At 54.3% G+C, this 14801-nt stretch overlaps 1 protein-coding gene across 1 annotated transcript; it reads right to left on the reverse strand.

The window, feature by feature from the left end:
* Positions 1 to 555: 555 nt before the first annotated feature.
* On the reverse strand, positions 556 to 14029 carry GASK1A (golgi associated kinase 1A). The gene is made up of 5 exons (XM_061465087.1): positions 13916 to 14029; positions 3869 to 4678; positions 1621 to 1743; positions 1259 to 1362; positions 556 to 766 (listed from the first exon to the last, which is right to left on the reverse strand). Exons 1-5 carry the CDS (start codon positions 13916 to 13918, stop codon positions 556 to 558), a joined length of 1251 nt encoding a protein of 416 aa, XP_061321071.1. The 5' UTR covers positions 13919 to 14029.
* Between the last annotated feature and the right edge of the window lie 772 nt (positions 14030 to 14801).

The following is a 14801-nucleotide window of genomic DNA, read 5'->3' on the forward strand; positions in this document are numbered from 1 at the left end:
TCCACCTGGGACAGAGCGAGCTCAGCTCCGGTGACTTGTCCTTGCTTAGAAAGCCCCCTCTGCTTTATTCCATGTGCTCCGGCCCCCCTACCCGTGCTGTTTTGGAAACAGCAAAGGCATCATCCAAGAGCCCAGTGCAAGCCATGGAAAGGCTGACAGTGACTTCTTGCAACCCTGAGCAGTGATTCTCACTGCTTCTTTAACCCTTCCCAGGGTCCCCCATAGGCTGTTTAACTGTCTGAGCCTCTGGTGTTCAAAGCTGCTGGGGTAGGGGGTGAAGGCACCCCAAAAATCCCATGGATGTGCCCTTCCATTGAAAATCCATGCTCGGACCATTACTTGAGAACAGTTGCCTTCCCTAAGCAGTTGTGGGTTGTTTCAGGAGCCGTCTCCTCCTCCTCTTTCCTATTCCCTGCAATCCAGTCTCCTTCTCCAAGGCATCCTACAAGGAGGTGGGAAACACCTTTTGGAGACCCAAGCACCCGCACACAGCGTCACATCACCCACAACGAGGGGCATCCATCACCGCTGCCATTTGCCCCGTGCTGCAGGGGCTCAGCACGGCGAGTCCTCAAACACCGTCAGGCTGTGCTCCCGGATGTGCCGCAGCAGGATGCGTGCCCGCCTCTCGATGGTCCGGAGCAGGGGCCTCAGGCCCTCGGCACCACCCTGGCTCTCCCAGAGCTCCCGGTCCACGCGCAGTGATTGCAGCAGCAGGCTCTGCAACCTGCCCGACCGCAGCATGGCCACGGCCGCCGCGGGGAAGCTGCAGTGGAGGAGCAGAGCAGAGATGGAGAGAAGGGGTTACCCAGGGGAGGATGAGCCGGGAAGAGGGCAGCAGCCAAGCAAATGTCACCCGGTGCTTCAAGGAATGCATGTCCACCCAAAGGAACACGGGATGAGGAGCCTCCTCCTTCAAACTCTGCCCATAACGAATGTGCAGAACAGCTCCGTCAGACACGGACCCAAACAAGCTCCAAATCAAGGGGCCTACAGTGAGCCAAAATGCCTGATAGGTAATGACACAAATAATACTAAAATACCTGATTATCCATCATTTTTGTGCAGCTGCCAGTTAGAGAGGGGAAAATAGGCTTTGGAGACTGCCTTCAGCCACCCAGAGCAGGGTGAAGAGCTGCTTTCAGAGCAAGGGCACGTGTGGTGGGTTAGGCACATGGAGCTGCTGCCCATCCTGCACGTGCAAGCTCAGCCCTCCCCCGGGATGTGCCCCCAGGAGGGTGCACTTCACCCTTCCTACCTGTCTATGCCTTGCAGGAGCCTGAAGTTGAGCTTCTCCTCTGGGTGCTGCGGCTTGCCTGCGTTGTCAATGAACACCAGGCGGGACGGCGCGCTCCTCCGGACCTGACAGTGGGATGAGAAGAAGCTCACTTACTGCAGGAAACCATCAGTGTGTGGGTTTAGACTGATTCTTAATGCATTGAGAAACCCTGAGAGCATCTGGGGGCCAGCAGCTGGCAAAGCCCAGGTCCCTTCGTGACCAGGACCCGCTATGGACCCAGCATCACCATGGGACCTGCATCCCCTTTGCTGCCACTTCAGCCCTAAAAGCACCTCCTTCATCTTAGCCCCAGAGCAGCCCCTGGGGAGTGGGGGACATACCAGGATGTGCACCAGGACCAGCTCGGCTGGGTTTCGGCACTTCTCATGGAGCATCTCCTCCACGCAGGGCTCGGAGGGATCGGGTTGAAATCCACAGCAGTAGCGGTCCAGGCGGTCATGAACCTGCAGGAGACACGTTGGGATGTGAGTACCCAACTGGACATTGCGTGTCCAGGATGGGGAGGTCCAGTTTTGAACTTCCCTTGCTCCAAGGAAAATGAAAAGGAGCTAAGAACCCGCAGTAGACATCACATGGACAAGCTGCATACACCAGTAAGGAAGTGTCAGGGAAGCATTCAGAGGCTGAGCTGCCTTGCAAACCCCTTTGGCTTGGGGAAGAGACATTCCCAATGGAGTTCAGACACCTTCTGCACCTCCACTTCCACACTCCATGCTTGCACAGTGTAAATGGGCTGTGCTTCCAGCTGAAACCAAGGGAAGATGTGCACAGCAATGAACGTAAAGTGAACACCCAGAACCCAAAAGCAGCCAAGGAAACCTAGGTTTTGGAACATCAAAAAGAAGTATTTTACTCAGGCCAAGTCTTGGTGCACTGGATGATGGTTTCATCTGGCTGCAGGCACATATCTGCCCTTTCATCTATCCCTACCTGAGCAGCTCTTAATGGAAAGACAAATGGATAAATGGAAAAGGGAAAAAGGAGTCTCTGTGTTACACAGAGCACGCTCTTTTCCTAAATGGCTCTAACAAATGGGTCATTAGGTCTTGCTGCTAGGACACGAATACGTGAGCCACACTTTCTATCACCAGAGCTCAAACCCTATGAGAAGCTCACCTTCAGCCCCAGCTGGGACCCACACGAAGCTCAGCCACACCAGAGCATCCCCTTGGGTCCAACAGGGCTTTCCATATGTGACTCAGCCTGGGATGAGCAACCTCAGGGTATGGATGCGGCTGCAGAGCTTTGGAGTCAATGCCTTTTTTGCCCTTTGCAATGCAGGACAAAGCCACCAGCAGCTGCCCCCTTTCCACCAGGCTCAGTGTTCTGCCTCCATAAAGCTTTGCACCGAGAGGGGTGCTCCCTTGTGGCAAACACCAAGGGAAACCCAGACAGAAGCAGCTCAGTTTCAAGGCTGACTGAAGACAACAACCAAGACTTCAATGGCAACGTACAGCAGGGCTCCAAGCTCGCAGCATCTCCTTCCCCAGCCAGAGCTCTGAGAGGTTAAAGCCATTTCTGTCAGATGCTATTTCACATCCTGCTGACTTGGTGCCTCTTTACCTGACTTTTCCGCATGGGAAGATCCCATCGGAGCTATTGAGGAAAACCAGCGAACTGCCCTTGGATTTATCATCGTGCTGCTTCAGCCCCACAGAGGAAAGTTTCCTTAAACCAGATACTTTGTCCTGGAGACTCAGCCTTTCCATTGCACCGGATGGAATTTTGGCCTGGGGAAGGGAAGGGGGTTGGTTGATTTTCTCATTTCTCTGGCTGTTTCAGCACTGCTCCTCCTCTGCCAGCCATAGTCTGAGGCTATAAAGATTAATGGCTGGGCTTTGCCAAAGAAAAAGGAGGTAGAATAAAGGGAGCACAAATTTTAACAGTTTTGGGTGGGTTTTTTCTTCACTTTTTTTTTTTTGTATTTTAATACTTGCCCTTTCAGACATTTTCCCCCTCGTCTGATAACCAAAGCCCCAGCCTCAAGGTGCCCAAAGAGGCTTTCTTCCATAGAAATCACTTTTGCCTCCTCAAAGCTGCCCTCCAGGAAGTGATAACTCCCTGGGACGCTGCCGTAATCCCTCATAGCAGCAGGGTATGATTTTCCAGACAGAAGATTAAGCGCTATTAAAGCCAAGGAGGAGAAGGAGAAGGAGGAGGAGGAAGGCAGTGCCATACGAAGGTGTAGAGCTCCTGATTTCCAGCACCAGCAGCACATCCCTGGAGTTGGATCTGATGCAGAACACACTGCTTGGCCCCAGGAATGCCCCATGCCAAGCTGCTGCTGGCATCCATGTGAGGCAGAGCCAATACAGCTGCGATGGGAGAAAGCTCACCCATGTAAGATCGGAGTTGCTGCATCCAAAACCTGCCTGTGTTTCCTCTGCAAGTCCCAAGCATGGACCACGATTGCCTCTGCACAAAGCTCTGCTGCTCCCTGTTACCCAATGAGTAAAAACATATCCCCAAAGCCCTGTGCTACCCCACAGAGGAGCCCACAGTCACACAAGGCAGGCACGCAGGGGGGTACAGCCAGAGGGATGGATGTCTCCATCACCCCAGCCCTACCTGGAGGAGGAAGTCGAAGAGGGCCAGGCGGCTCCACTCGCCACGTGGGATGCTGGAGCAGGGAGCATCCCCAGCCGCTGGCATCGGTCCTTGGGGCCGCAGCATCTCCTGGTACTGCAGCCACCCCAGGGCGCAGGAGTTCTGGTCGTTGTTGGCATCCTCCAGGTGCTGGAGGTCAGGCGCCCACCAGATGATGGGTCGTGGGGAGCCGTCGGTGTAGCTGTAGGGCAGGAGGTGGCTGGTGAAGCGCCGGGCCACGGCGGGCAGGCTGCGGTTCAGCCCCAGCACCCTGTCCAGGTGGAAAGCCAGCACCTCGTAGAGGTCCCCTGGGCGCTTGATGAGCCCACAGCGCCCGTCCTGGCAGTCCCTTCCTGGCGTGGTGTCCCCTTCAGCATCCCCTATGGCCCGCAGTCCCACTCGCAGGACCTGCCCGTGGGCTGGGATGCGGGTTTTGGAGACCACCTGCCCCCTGGCCAGGAGCTGCATCTTCTGGAGGTCATCATCAGAGAGCCATGGGGGAGCATCCCTTGCTGCCCCCCGCCGCCGCCGCCTCCTGCCCCGGCCATGGGGCTGGTCCTGCCGCAGGCGAGGGGAGGGTACAGGGACCCTTCCACTGGGGGCTCGTCCCCTGGATAGGGGGACAGCCACCTCCCGCCATGGGGCTGGGGGGGACGATGCTGGCAGCGGGTGTGGGGAGTGATTTGGTGGGGGGGGAAGGCGGGCAAGGGCCAGCAGGGCCAGGGCCAGCAGCACCGTGAGGGCTGCCGGGGCAGGGGGCTTCAGCCCCATCCTTCTCCATGGTCGCTGCACCTGTAGGGAAAGGGAGAGCGTTAGCAGGGGTCCCCTTGAGGTTCTATGGGCTAGGATGTCCACACCGCAAGCACAGCTGTCAATAAGCTTGATGGGGGTTTTTCTGTGCTAGAAATCAGCTGCAGTCCTTTCGGAAGCAAGCCAGAACATGGGCAGACCCACCACATGTCTGCAGCACTGATGTACAGGACATTACAAGCAATGAATTCTTCATGGTCAAATATTTTGCTTTAAAGACTCAAGAAATGAAAAAGAGTAAAAACAAACTCCACAAACCAGAGCAGATTCCTGGCTGGATGCGAACATTTCCCAGTTCCTAAGAGATTTTTATCTTCAGACCTTACTCTGGGTACCCTCAGTGGTTCCTACCCCAGCTGCACACTGAACTGGTAACCTGGATCCCCATGCCTTCCTTTGCAGGACATCTCAGCCTCTGGAGCAGTACCCATCATTGCACCCAGCAAATCCAGGCAGCTCCAAGTGCCAGTCAGGAGCTGTGACAGCCTAGAACGCAAAGTGCTCTTTCTGAACCCTAACATACTCTGATGTCCCGCACTAAGGAACCGCCTTTAGACAAGCACTGCCAAGTTCTGATGTACGCATCTTCATACACAGAGCTCTCCTCCCCCTTCCTTTTACTCATCCTTTATAATCTGTAGAGGCTTATAAAAACCGTACAGGCTGGAAAGGCAGTTGTGAGCGAATACTGCTCATGTTTCCTGCATTGCTAACCTCCTATCTCCCCTTTGGCTGAAAGCAATCCCATGCACAAGCACTGGGGCACAAGATCCTCCCTTTCAGGATGAGGTGGAGGGAAGAGACAGGGCAGCAGCCAGAGAACCTCCCAGCCCACCCCATCCCGATCCCACAGCTGTACCCATGCCACATCCACCCGGGCTTGGGCTGGAGCAGCAAAAGGTACCTTGGTGCTGTTTCTCTGCTTTACAAGAGGCATCTCCAAGTGGCTCAAACCCACTCTGGAAGTCAAGGGAACGTCCAAGGGGATACATTTTCCTGCTATTGTTTATTTTGGAAGCAGAAGTATATCCATGGCAGACACAGCGGGACAGCGCAGTGCCAAAGGAGGGGTCGGAGATTGTTTGTGAGAGGGAAAGCTTGGAAAAAAAGGAGCTGAAAAGCTAGGGAGGGATGGGAGGGAGGTGAGAGCCAGCAGCCAGAATGACTTCCAGAAAGCAGCTGGGTGAGCAGAAGCACTTCCAGCCATGGGGCTTTTCGGATTGCAGGTTCCTGCTGCCTGCAGGGACCCACCACCAGCATGACTCCAGCCCCAAGGGGAGCTGCCCCAGGCACCTCCAGCATGTGAGCCCCTTCGTAAGCTGATCCAGCAGCATCCTAAAGTCCATCAGGTTTCCTGCCCTCACCGCAGGGAGGCTGCTGCAGGTGGCCCCATGCTGAGGAGCTGCATCCCTCCCAAAGGCACTACATCAGCCAAGGGGACCAAGAGGAGCCACAAAGCCACCAACTCACTGGCTTTCAGGGGGTTTTCCTCCAAGGACTGAGCAGATTTACTGCAGTTTATAAGGACAAGTGACGGTGCACTTGGAGTGATTCAGCTTTACAGCTCTCAGGTTACTGTTTCTCTCCCAGAAATGCAATGTAATGCAGCAAAATACATCCTCCGAGCCGAATTCTACACTCACCCATGGCTTACACTGGACTCTGCCTGTTACAGGGCTTTGGGACCTGCCAGGGCACCCCCTGATTTAGCTCTCCCTTAAACCCCAAACTGAGAAGGAGTTAGTCCAGGGTGAGTCTGTTCAGAGTGTGATGTCCTGTCCCGCTTACTGCCTTAGGCCCCTTTCTGGTCAGGGGGTTAGCATGGTTGCAATGCTCCACTTGGATGGGATAATGATTTGTTATGGAAGCACAGCCAACACCAACCAACACGGCAGCACCCGAGCTCAGCTATCCAAAACCTTCATGCCCTGGAATTCAAGCAAGTCTTGCAGAATGCAGACACAAGCTTCTTCCCAAGCACCCCCAGTCCGGGTCTGGCATCCTGAGCAAGAGCTTAGGGGAGGTGCAATGTCTAAATCCTAGTACAACCACAGTAAAATAACTCTGTGGGTAAAAATGCCAGATCCTGATACCGTGATACCCATGCTCCTTTCAAGTCACCACTGTAAGTGCCTCACTGTCCCCTCCAGCCTCAAAGCAGGCTGAATTCACTCTACGGAGTTAATCTCCATGGGCACGGTTAACTAAATCTCAGTCCTCCCATCTGCATCCAGCCAAGTTCCCTTCCCAATTCATGCTTCCGTGGGCAACTTTTTCCAGTGCCTCCCCCATCCTACCCCTTTGAGGGACACGACCCACACCGCTCTCACCAAAATCACCCACAACCCTCTTCTGCACAGAGGATTCGCGGGGTGATCATTGCTGTTAGCCACCTGATAATAACCTTTTGGTCACTTACACCATCTGGTCACTTACCCCATCCCTGGGCATGCAAAGAACCTAAAAACTCCAAGGATCCTGGCAGGGGAGCACGCAGGAGCCATTTGGAAAACCTTGGAAATACTGCAGGAAAAATCCCTTTTAAATCCACAGCTGGGGAGCAGCGGGTGCCAAACAGTTGGCAATGATGCCTGGGGTTTTAATGTCAAGTCAGCTTGCAGTCCAAGTGCTTAAGGAACCGTTATTGTCCAAACCCACCCTGCCTTTTGTGACAGTGAGCTCGGGTCTGGGCACCGTAAGTTAGAGCTTCATTTCTTCCCCACCACCGCAGGCTCCCTTCCCCAGCACTGCTCGGGCTTTCCCTGCCACATCACCAACAAGAAGAAAGAAGCAAAGTCCAAGGACAGCCCCTGTGTTATTTCTGACAGTCGACATTGCAAACAACCCAACGATTGAACACCGCACACATGAAGCTCTATTTACAAGCCCAGGATAAATACTTCTCCATTGAGACTTTCTCTGAGCTCATGCTGTTAAGAAAAACCGCTGCAGTTTCAGCTATGGCTTCCATTCAGCCCCAAATGCAAACCATACGTAGAGCTCTGCTTTGCCAGTCTGACACACTGACAGTACAGCACGTCTTCACCAGAAATCAGAGCCGTTTCCCGGTGGGAAAGCTACAGGCAGAGCCCATTAAAAGGCTTAAGAGAGGTACTGCTTGTTCCAAGATGCCAATAAGTGAACAGTGTATATCCTCGCTCATCAGGGGGACACACAGCATGAATGGGCTCCTGAAGGCACAGTGGAGAGCCTGTGCAGCCTGGCCATCTGGGATGAAGCTATGGTCAGGGGGTGGGGTTATCCTTGACATTGTATTCCCGGGATGCTTGAACCTTGGCAGGATCCGGAGCAGAGCCGCCTGTTTGCAATTTCTTTTCAAAGCGCATCAAATTGGCTTTGCTGAGCTTGAAATGAAAGAAAAACAAACCCCAAACTTCATTACCCAGGAATGCAAGAGAAACAGCCCTAAACCCAGAAAGATGCCCTGGAAATACGTGGCCTTTAAAAGGGGAATGGATCCTTGCTTTCCTCTGGTATCTAAAGGAGTGCTCCTGGCCCTGCACCAGCACTGCCAGACCTCTCCAGCAGTAAATCCCACCATGCCAGTGAGGTGCCCGAGGGAGCCAGGATGCCTTGGCTGTAGCCATGTCCCTCTTGAGCTCAGAGGACTCAAAGGCCACCGGTGAGCAGGTTAGAAGCAGGAATGTGCCTTTACCTGGCTGCACGCAGCGCAGGGCATTGTTTGCACCGGAGGTGGAACGCGCAGAGCTGCACTTACCCTCCCCGCGCCGCGCTCGCTGCCCGCCCGATGAACCACAAAGCTGTCCAGGCAATAGGAGACGCAGCCCACCGTGACCAGCGTTAACAAAGAGCATCTGAAAAGCAACTGGGAAAGCTCCTCTGGCTGCCCCCCACCTCCGGGAACGTCTCCAGAGCCTCCTGGCCAACACGTGGTGCAGCAGGGAGAGAGGCTGAGAGCTGGGGCATCAACCGGATCCGGGACGGGAGCAGCCTCTTCCCTTTGGTGCTGCCCAGGGCATGGCACATGGGCTAAGCTCGCTGCTGGGGACCCATAACCAGGCTGAGGATATGGAAGGAGGCAAAAGCTCTGCCCCCGGGGTTGATTCTGAGCCTGAGCAGAAGGAAATCCTTGCCAGCGTGCATTGCCCATCGTTCAAGTGCTCAAGTACCTTCCTACATCATCCTGCTCAGGGAAGATAGACGGCTTGCAGTGGGAATCCACGAAAGACAGCTATTAGATGATGACTGCCAGCCTCAAAGGGAGCCCCGGCTCAGAGTGGCTGCCCATGGGACAGCCCCAGGTCCCACCACCACCCGGATAACCACAGGGCATGAGGAACGGATGGCCCTTCACCAGGCCTCACGATCCACCAAAGGGGCTGTAATTCCTAGCAGACCTGCACCAGCTTTGTCCGTGTTCCCACAGATTGCACGGCGAGGAAGCCACAGCAAGCACTGGGCAATGGAAAGATGATGTATCAGCACATGGCGCTGGGTCCTTCCCTGCAGAGGCAGCAAAGTCCTCTTAGCTGGCACACAAACCTTCCCACCAGCATGTCCAAAACCAAAACCAAGTTAAATTGCCCAGGGGGAAACCTTATAACATGCTGTACTTTGCTAAACTTTGGACAGTGTGCAAAGCCTCAAGGAGGTAATTTATAGCCCAAGTGTGAGACTAGCACAGGACAATGCTCCAGCAGCAGCAGAAAGGGGTGAAACGCTGTTGGTACCCTTCACTCTGAGCACTGACTGTGAAGGGATGGTGTCATCATGCTTCCTTTAGCTTGTGAGATAATGCTGCCTTCACAGTTCTTCCCTTGGGGCAGCAAACTGTAGAAACCCCGAAACCCTCGAGCTCCACAGCTCTCTAGTAACAACTTAGTGTCTTTGGCTCGAGCCCATTGAGCTTTTTGCTCCTCAGTGCGAGGTGTCCTCCTTCTTGCTCCATCCCCCTCACCCAGACTCACTGTTCCTGGTTTTGGGAGGTGCTTTTCTGCCCATCCACAGAGCACAGCCTCTTCTCATCCGCTCCACCATCCAAAATGCCTTTGTGACAGTGCCCTGGTTACAGCTCAGTTATGGACCAAACAAGTAGAGCCAAAACAAGGGCTCGTAACCCCTGCCCAGGAGGAGCCTACAGGAGCGGCAAGGCTCCCAGCATCCCAAATGTCCTGCTCAGCATCTTCACAAAGGACCTGGGAGAGATGAAAGCCCTGCAGGGTACCAGCAGGGCCTTGCTTTTCCTGTGCTGACTCTGTCCTTACCCCTAAATCTTGTGATTTTCACTGAGAAAAAGGAGAGATTCATAATTCTCCTCGCTTCCCCTCTGTAAATCTTGCAGGAAGTTAACACTCGGCTCTGTGAGGGATGGACAGGGGGCTTTTCATCCCAACGCGATGTTCAGCACAGCTCAGGACCTCTCCGGATTAATCCCAGAAGGCAACATAAAGCACCACAAAAATAAACAGCCTCCAGGATGCCATACTTCTGCTTCAAGTAAGCAAACTAAAAGCTTTCAAATGCCTTATCTTATTCCTATTTAAGTTCAGAGTCAGGACATTTACTGCAGACTCTTAGCTGGATCTTCTACTTCTTGGTGGCACATCTCCTGTGAGATTGCTGGCTGTCTTGCAGGAGATGCACAGGGCTGCTCTATTTGCATGTGCAAACACCTCCATCACCTTTCACCACTGAAAGCCTTATTATGTTAAGTTATATCACCCTGCATCCAGGTCACTGCAGACCCAAACCAGCACCTTTGTGTTCACAGGAGACAGCGAGGATCTAAGCAGCCCTGAATAGATGACTGTCCTGCTAGCATCACTAGGGAGGTCCTTCTCACCTTCCCTCCTCTCTGCTCATTCCTCCAGCCCTCACACCTACGTGAGACAAGCACAACCTAGGAATCCTGGCAGGGATGAAGGGGGGAGAGCAGTGGTTTTGGGCAGCCGTTGCTCCCTCAGTGCTGTGCAGGATCCCCCCAGGTTTCCCTTTCCCCGCTCCCCTCATCCCCATTTCCCAGCCAGCCTGTTGCATTCAGCTCCGGAGGTTTTCAGAGCAGCTTTTCCATTTGCCTGCTGAAACAGCAAGAAGGGGGCCCCTTCCCCAGCGAAACAGATGTGGCTTGCCTTTGTGCAACATCTGTGCCTCATGCCCCCGTTCGTTTTGAACAGGCTTGCCTTTGTTCGTGAGAGGCTGTGCAGAGGATGCTTTGGAGGAGGGCAGCAGCCTGTGGCTGGACTCCTTCCCTTCAAGTCCCACACATAGACCGCCTGGATTTCTTCTGCAAAACCCAAAACGCTTTGTTCCCTGTAGCACTTGGGAATCGATAGCTCTGGTCAGTCCACAGGGCTTTATTTCCAGTCACAACCAATGGCTCGCGCTGATGCCTCCTGTGGGATTCCCAAACTGGGGAAAAGTCAGATCCAGAACCGGGGAGCCACTCTGGATCCCCTTCCTCACAAACCCCTTTACCCCCGTAGTGTCTCTTGCTGTACTTCAGCACCACTCACCAGCTTTGGCCTGGCATCCCCCATGGGATTACCCTGCGTGGGCTCCTCCACACATAGCAGCAGCAAGGAGCAGAAGGGCTAGAAAGCCACATCTTTTTGCAGCGTGCTCTGGGCTGCAGTTAATACGGGAGGGATGCATTCAAATAGAATCAAGCTTTAAATAAGATCACGTTTGGTTTCCTATCCCTCTTGATGAGTTTTCCAGTGCTGCTGGTGAGTGCCTGGAAAGCCGCTGGAACACTCTTACACGTGTTGGCACCCAGCCCCGTTTTAGGTATTGTAGTGGGGGTCACATTTTTTCCTACATTTGGGAAGGGGAGAGGATCCTGATCCATTATTTTCATTACTGACCACTGGGTCAGCACCAGGGCACAGGGGTGCCTCTTTGGTGCCCAGCAGGGGCTTGCAAAACCCACGTCAGGGTGTTGGTGAGGGGCAGCAATGCATTCCTTCGCTGGCATCTCAGCACAGGTTGCCCAAAAGTTGTCTGGTTGGGTTTCCCTGAGCTGGCTGTCAGGATTGTTCCCTTCCTGGAGAGCAGGAAAGCACATTTGTGGGATTCCAAAGCAAAGGAATGAAGAGGACAGCAGGGCTTTTCAGCCCTGGGGGCTTTCTTCAGAACAGAATTGCTCACGCAAGCTGTGGCCTCTGCTGCAGGAAGATAACCCTGTTATAACCCTGTTTTCCTCCATATAAACCATTCCTGCTTAAAGAGGAAAAAAGGGGAGGAAAGCTGCTCACTGCTTGGCTGTGATTGCCTGTGTGTCCTGCAGACCCCATCCTGGGTGAAGCATGCAACCCTCCAGCCTGCTTCTCCTTCACCCAGTGAACCCCCTGGAGCAAACACTGTATAAGCATCAAGCCTGGCTTCAAAACAGGGGCTTTTCCATCAGGGCAAGGCAAACAGCTGCAGATGGACTGGAGCTATTGAGCATTTGAAACAGAAGGGGGAATTAAGGCATCTGGCACCTATGCCAGAGGATTAATAAAGTGTAATCAGCCCCTCTTATTCTGGCTGCCTCATGCTAGGCGAATGACAGAGGGGTTGGAAATGACTCGCTGGCAGGGTTTGAAACCAGAATAAAGGAGATGTTTCTGCAATGCAGTCATCCCCCAGCGCTCACTGCTCCTGCAGGTCAGGCACGTACAGCGCCCGGATCCGATAAGCAGCGGGCTGCAAGCGCTGTGCTCCGTCCTAACAGCGAAGCTCACAGCGGGGATCCCTCCGGCTCTCTGCAAGCGGTCACCTTCCTGGTGATCTTGAAAGGAGTCAGAGATTGCCTGGAGCATTCTGCTTAGGGCTTTGCTGCAAATGAAGCAATGAGACAATGAGCTTGGGGCAAGCCTGAGTTTATTCCTCATGACCATCGCTGCTCATCCTACAGGTGCCCAGAGCAAACCCGGATGACCCGGGTGAAATCAAAGCAATCAATACGGGGAAAGGACTGCAGAAGCAGACTTTCCCTTACCAAGCAAAATGGAACCCCTGGCAAAAACGGAATACCATGCTCTCAGAGGGGAGACCACACCACAGGCTATAGACTCTTTGAAAGGCGTCATAGTGAGGGCTCATACAGGAAAGCGTTACTGCAAATGAAAGCTGGTGCAGGGAGAGCTGCCTTCTGTTTTCCTTTGATAGGGAGTAGTTATCTCCAGCCCTAAAATGGGTGACAGGAGCCAAAGTCTTGTCTCTTTATCCTGCTGCTAAAGTCCATTAAGTAAGAAACTCAAGACAGCCTATACAAACCGTAGGGCAGAAAGTATAAAGGATGACATTAGTGCCCCACATACATACGCTCACGCTCTGGTGAAGGCTGGCACTGCCCCAGTGCTCCCAGAGATGCTCTGAGTCATCACCACACTCCTGAGGACACAAAAGCATTGAGAACACAACACAACTGACACCAAAGCACCAGCTTCTGGCAGCGGCATCAGGCTCATTCATCAGACACGTCTGCAATTCCTGCCCCGTGTCAGCCTTGCAAGGGCTGAGGTGCTGAAGCAGAGACAGAGACCCTGGCCCCACTGCAGATCCCTGCGTGGCACAGCAGTAACGGGAGCGGTGGGGTCCCCGTCCCAGCTCAGCTGGCTTGTGCCTGCTCAGATGCATCTGGAAACTGATCGCCAAGGGACAGCCCAAAACCCAGACATGAAAAACCACCCTAAGGTTTGGAACACGCTGCTGATGCAGGGAAATCTGCTGATGCCAGAGAAACGCAACATTTCTTAGGGGGAGGAGGGGAGTTTTCCCTTGCCAAAGTGGCTGGGTTTGATGAGAGGGCTGTGCGTTGTGAAGACCAGACGGAAAGTACTGATGGGATCTTTGTGCTCTCTTATTTGCACTGCGCTGCCTTTGCCCCACACTCTTTGCCTACCTGAAGTGATGCCACCCGGGCTCTTAAAAAGGATGGGTTTTGGCCGAGGCAACTAATTGCCTCCCTGGCCAACAGCAGTGCCTTCAGCTACAGCAGCCCCAGGCGCAGCCTTTACACACATCCTTACAATCTGCTTTGTCCACCCTTAGTGCCATGAAGGACAGACACATGCTGGAGCGGATCTGTGCCTTGCTTGCCTCACGGTGCCCGCACCCTCGGAGGCATCCCACTAGACTTTACCCCCGCAACAGAGGCAGCCAGGCCACAGCCTTGCACCTCATCCCACGGGGTTGGTGTCCCTGAGCAGACCCAGCATCACCTCCCACAGCAAGGAAACCCCTCAGTCCTACCATATCTCGCAGCACCAGCCGACGCGCTGCTCCTCGTGCGCTTCACGGGCATGCGGTCACCTCCTGAGCCGGGTGCCAGCCGCCTGTGGCACTGCCATGGGGCACCAGCCCCCCCAAAAACCACAAGCGTTCAAAAAGCAGCAATACTGAGGCCAATAAATCCCGCAGCCTCCTCTCCCCAAGCCGCCAACCATAGCAAGGGGAGATCACCCGAGGATGCTCCCCGCTGCCCTCCGCAATCCCTGCTGCCCCACTCCGCTGCCGGCCCTGCCGCAAGGCGGACATGCGGGCAGAGCGCACACCCCGCGCTCTTCAGCTGCGAGTTTTCAAACTCAGCCTCATCCCAGACCCACCTCCCTGTGGGGAGGGGAGCGGGGAGGCTGCGAAGGGGAAAACGGGCGCTTACGGAGCCTCTTTTTCACAATAAAAGCCCTTCTTGATGCTTTTTCTCTCCGTCTTTTTGTCATCCCGAGGGCTGGTTTGAGCCAGGAGGCGCAGGTAAAGGCGGCTGGAGGCAACGCGTGCCCGTCTGCTCACACTGACCCGGTGCCAGGCAAGCAGAGGGACAGGCAGAGCCCCTTGGAGCACGTTGGCCCGGGAGCCAGGAAAGCGAATCAGAGCTCTGCTCCTGGGTGCTTGAGGAAATAAATACCCCTCGCAGGGTTTTGTTAACTTTGCCTTGCTTTCACAGCAGCCCAGCAAAGAGCTGCGCCACCGTCGGTGCCTGGGACATCTCTCACCTGCTTAAAAGGCATCCATGTGTTAAAGCCGGTTTTAGGGTGCTCAGGTGACTGTTTGCAGGGCAGGCAGGAGAGCCGTGACCTGCAGTGCTTGGCCAGTGCAGCTCCCCCCACACCAGCATCCAGTTATAGTGCGCATCCTGAAT

Source organism: Pezoporus flaviventris, unplaced genomic scaffold, assembly GCF_033815535.1.
Source record: "Pezoporus flaviventris isolate CSIRO_AGI_PZ_B2104156 unplaced genomic scaffold, CSIRO_AGI_Pfla_v1 ptg000037l, whole genome shotgun sequence".
Taxonomy (NCBI): domain Eukaryota; kingdom Metazoa; phylum Chordata; class Aves; order Psittaciformes; family Psittacidae; genus Pezoporus; species Pezoporus flaviventris.

Coding starts and splice junctions, on each gene's coding strand:
- GASK1A (XM_061465087.1), bottom strand. Junction 1,744..3,868: donor TCTTCGACTTCCTCCTCCAG/GTAGGGCTGGGG, acceptor TGTCTCCTGCAG/GTTCATGACCGCCTGGACCG. Junction 767..1,258: donor CTCCTGCAAGGCATAGACAG/GTAGGAAGGGTG, acceptor CCTCCACTGCAG/CTTCCCCGCGGCGGCCGTGG.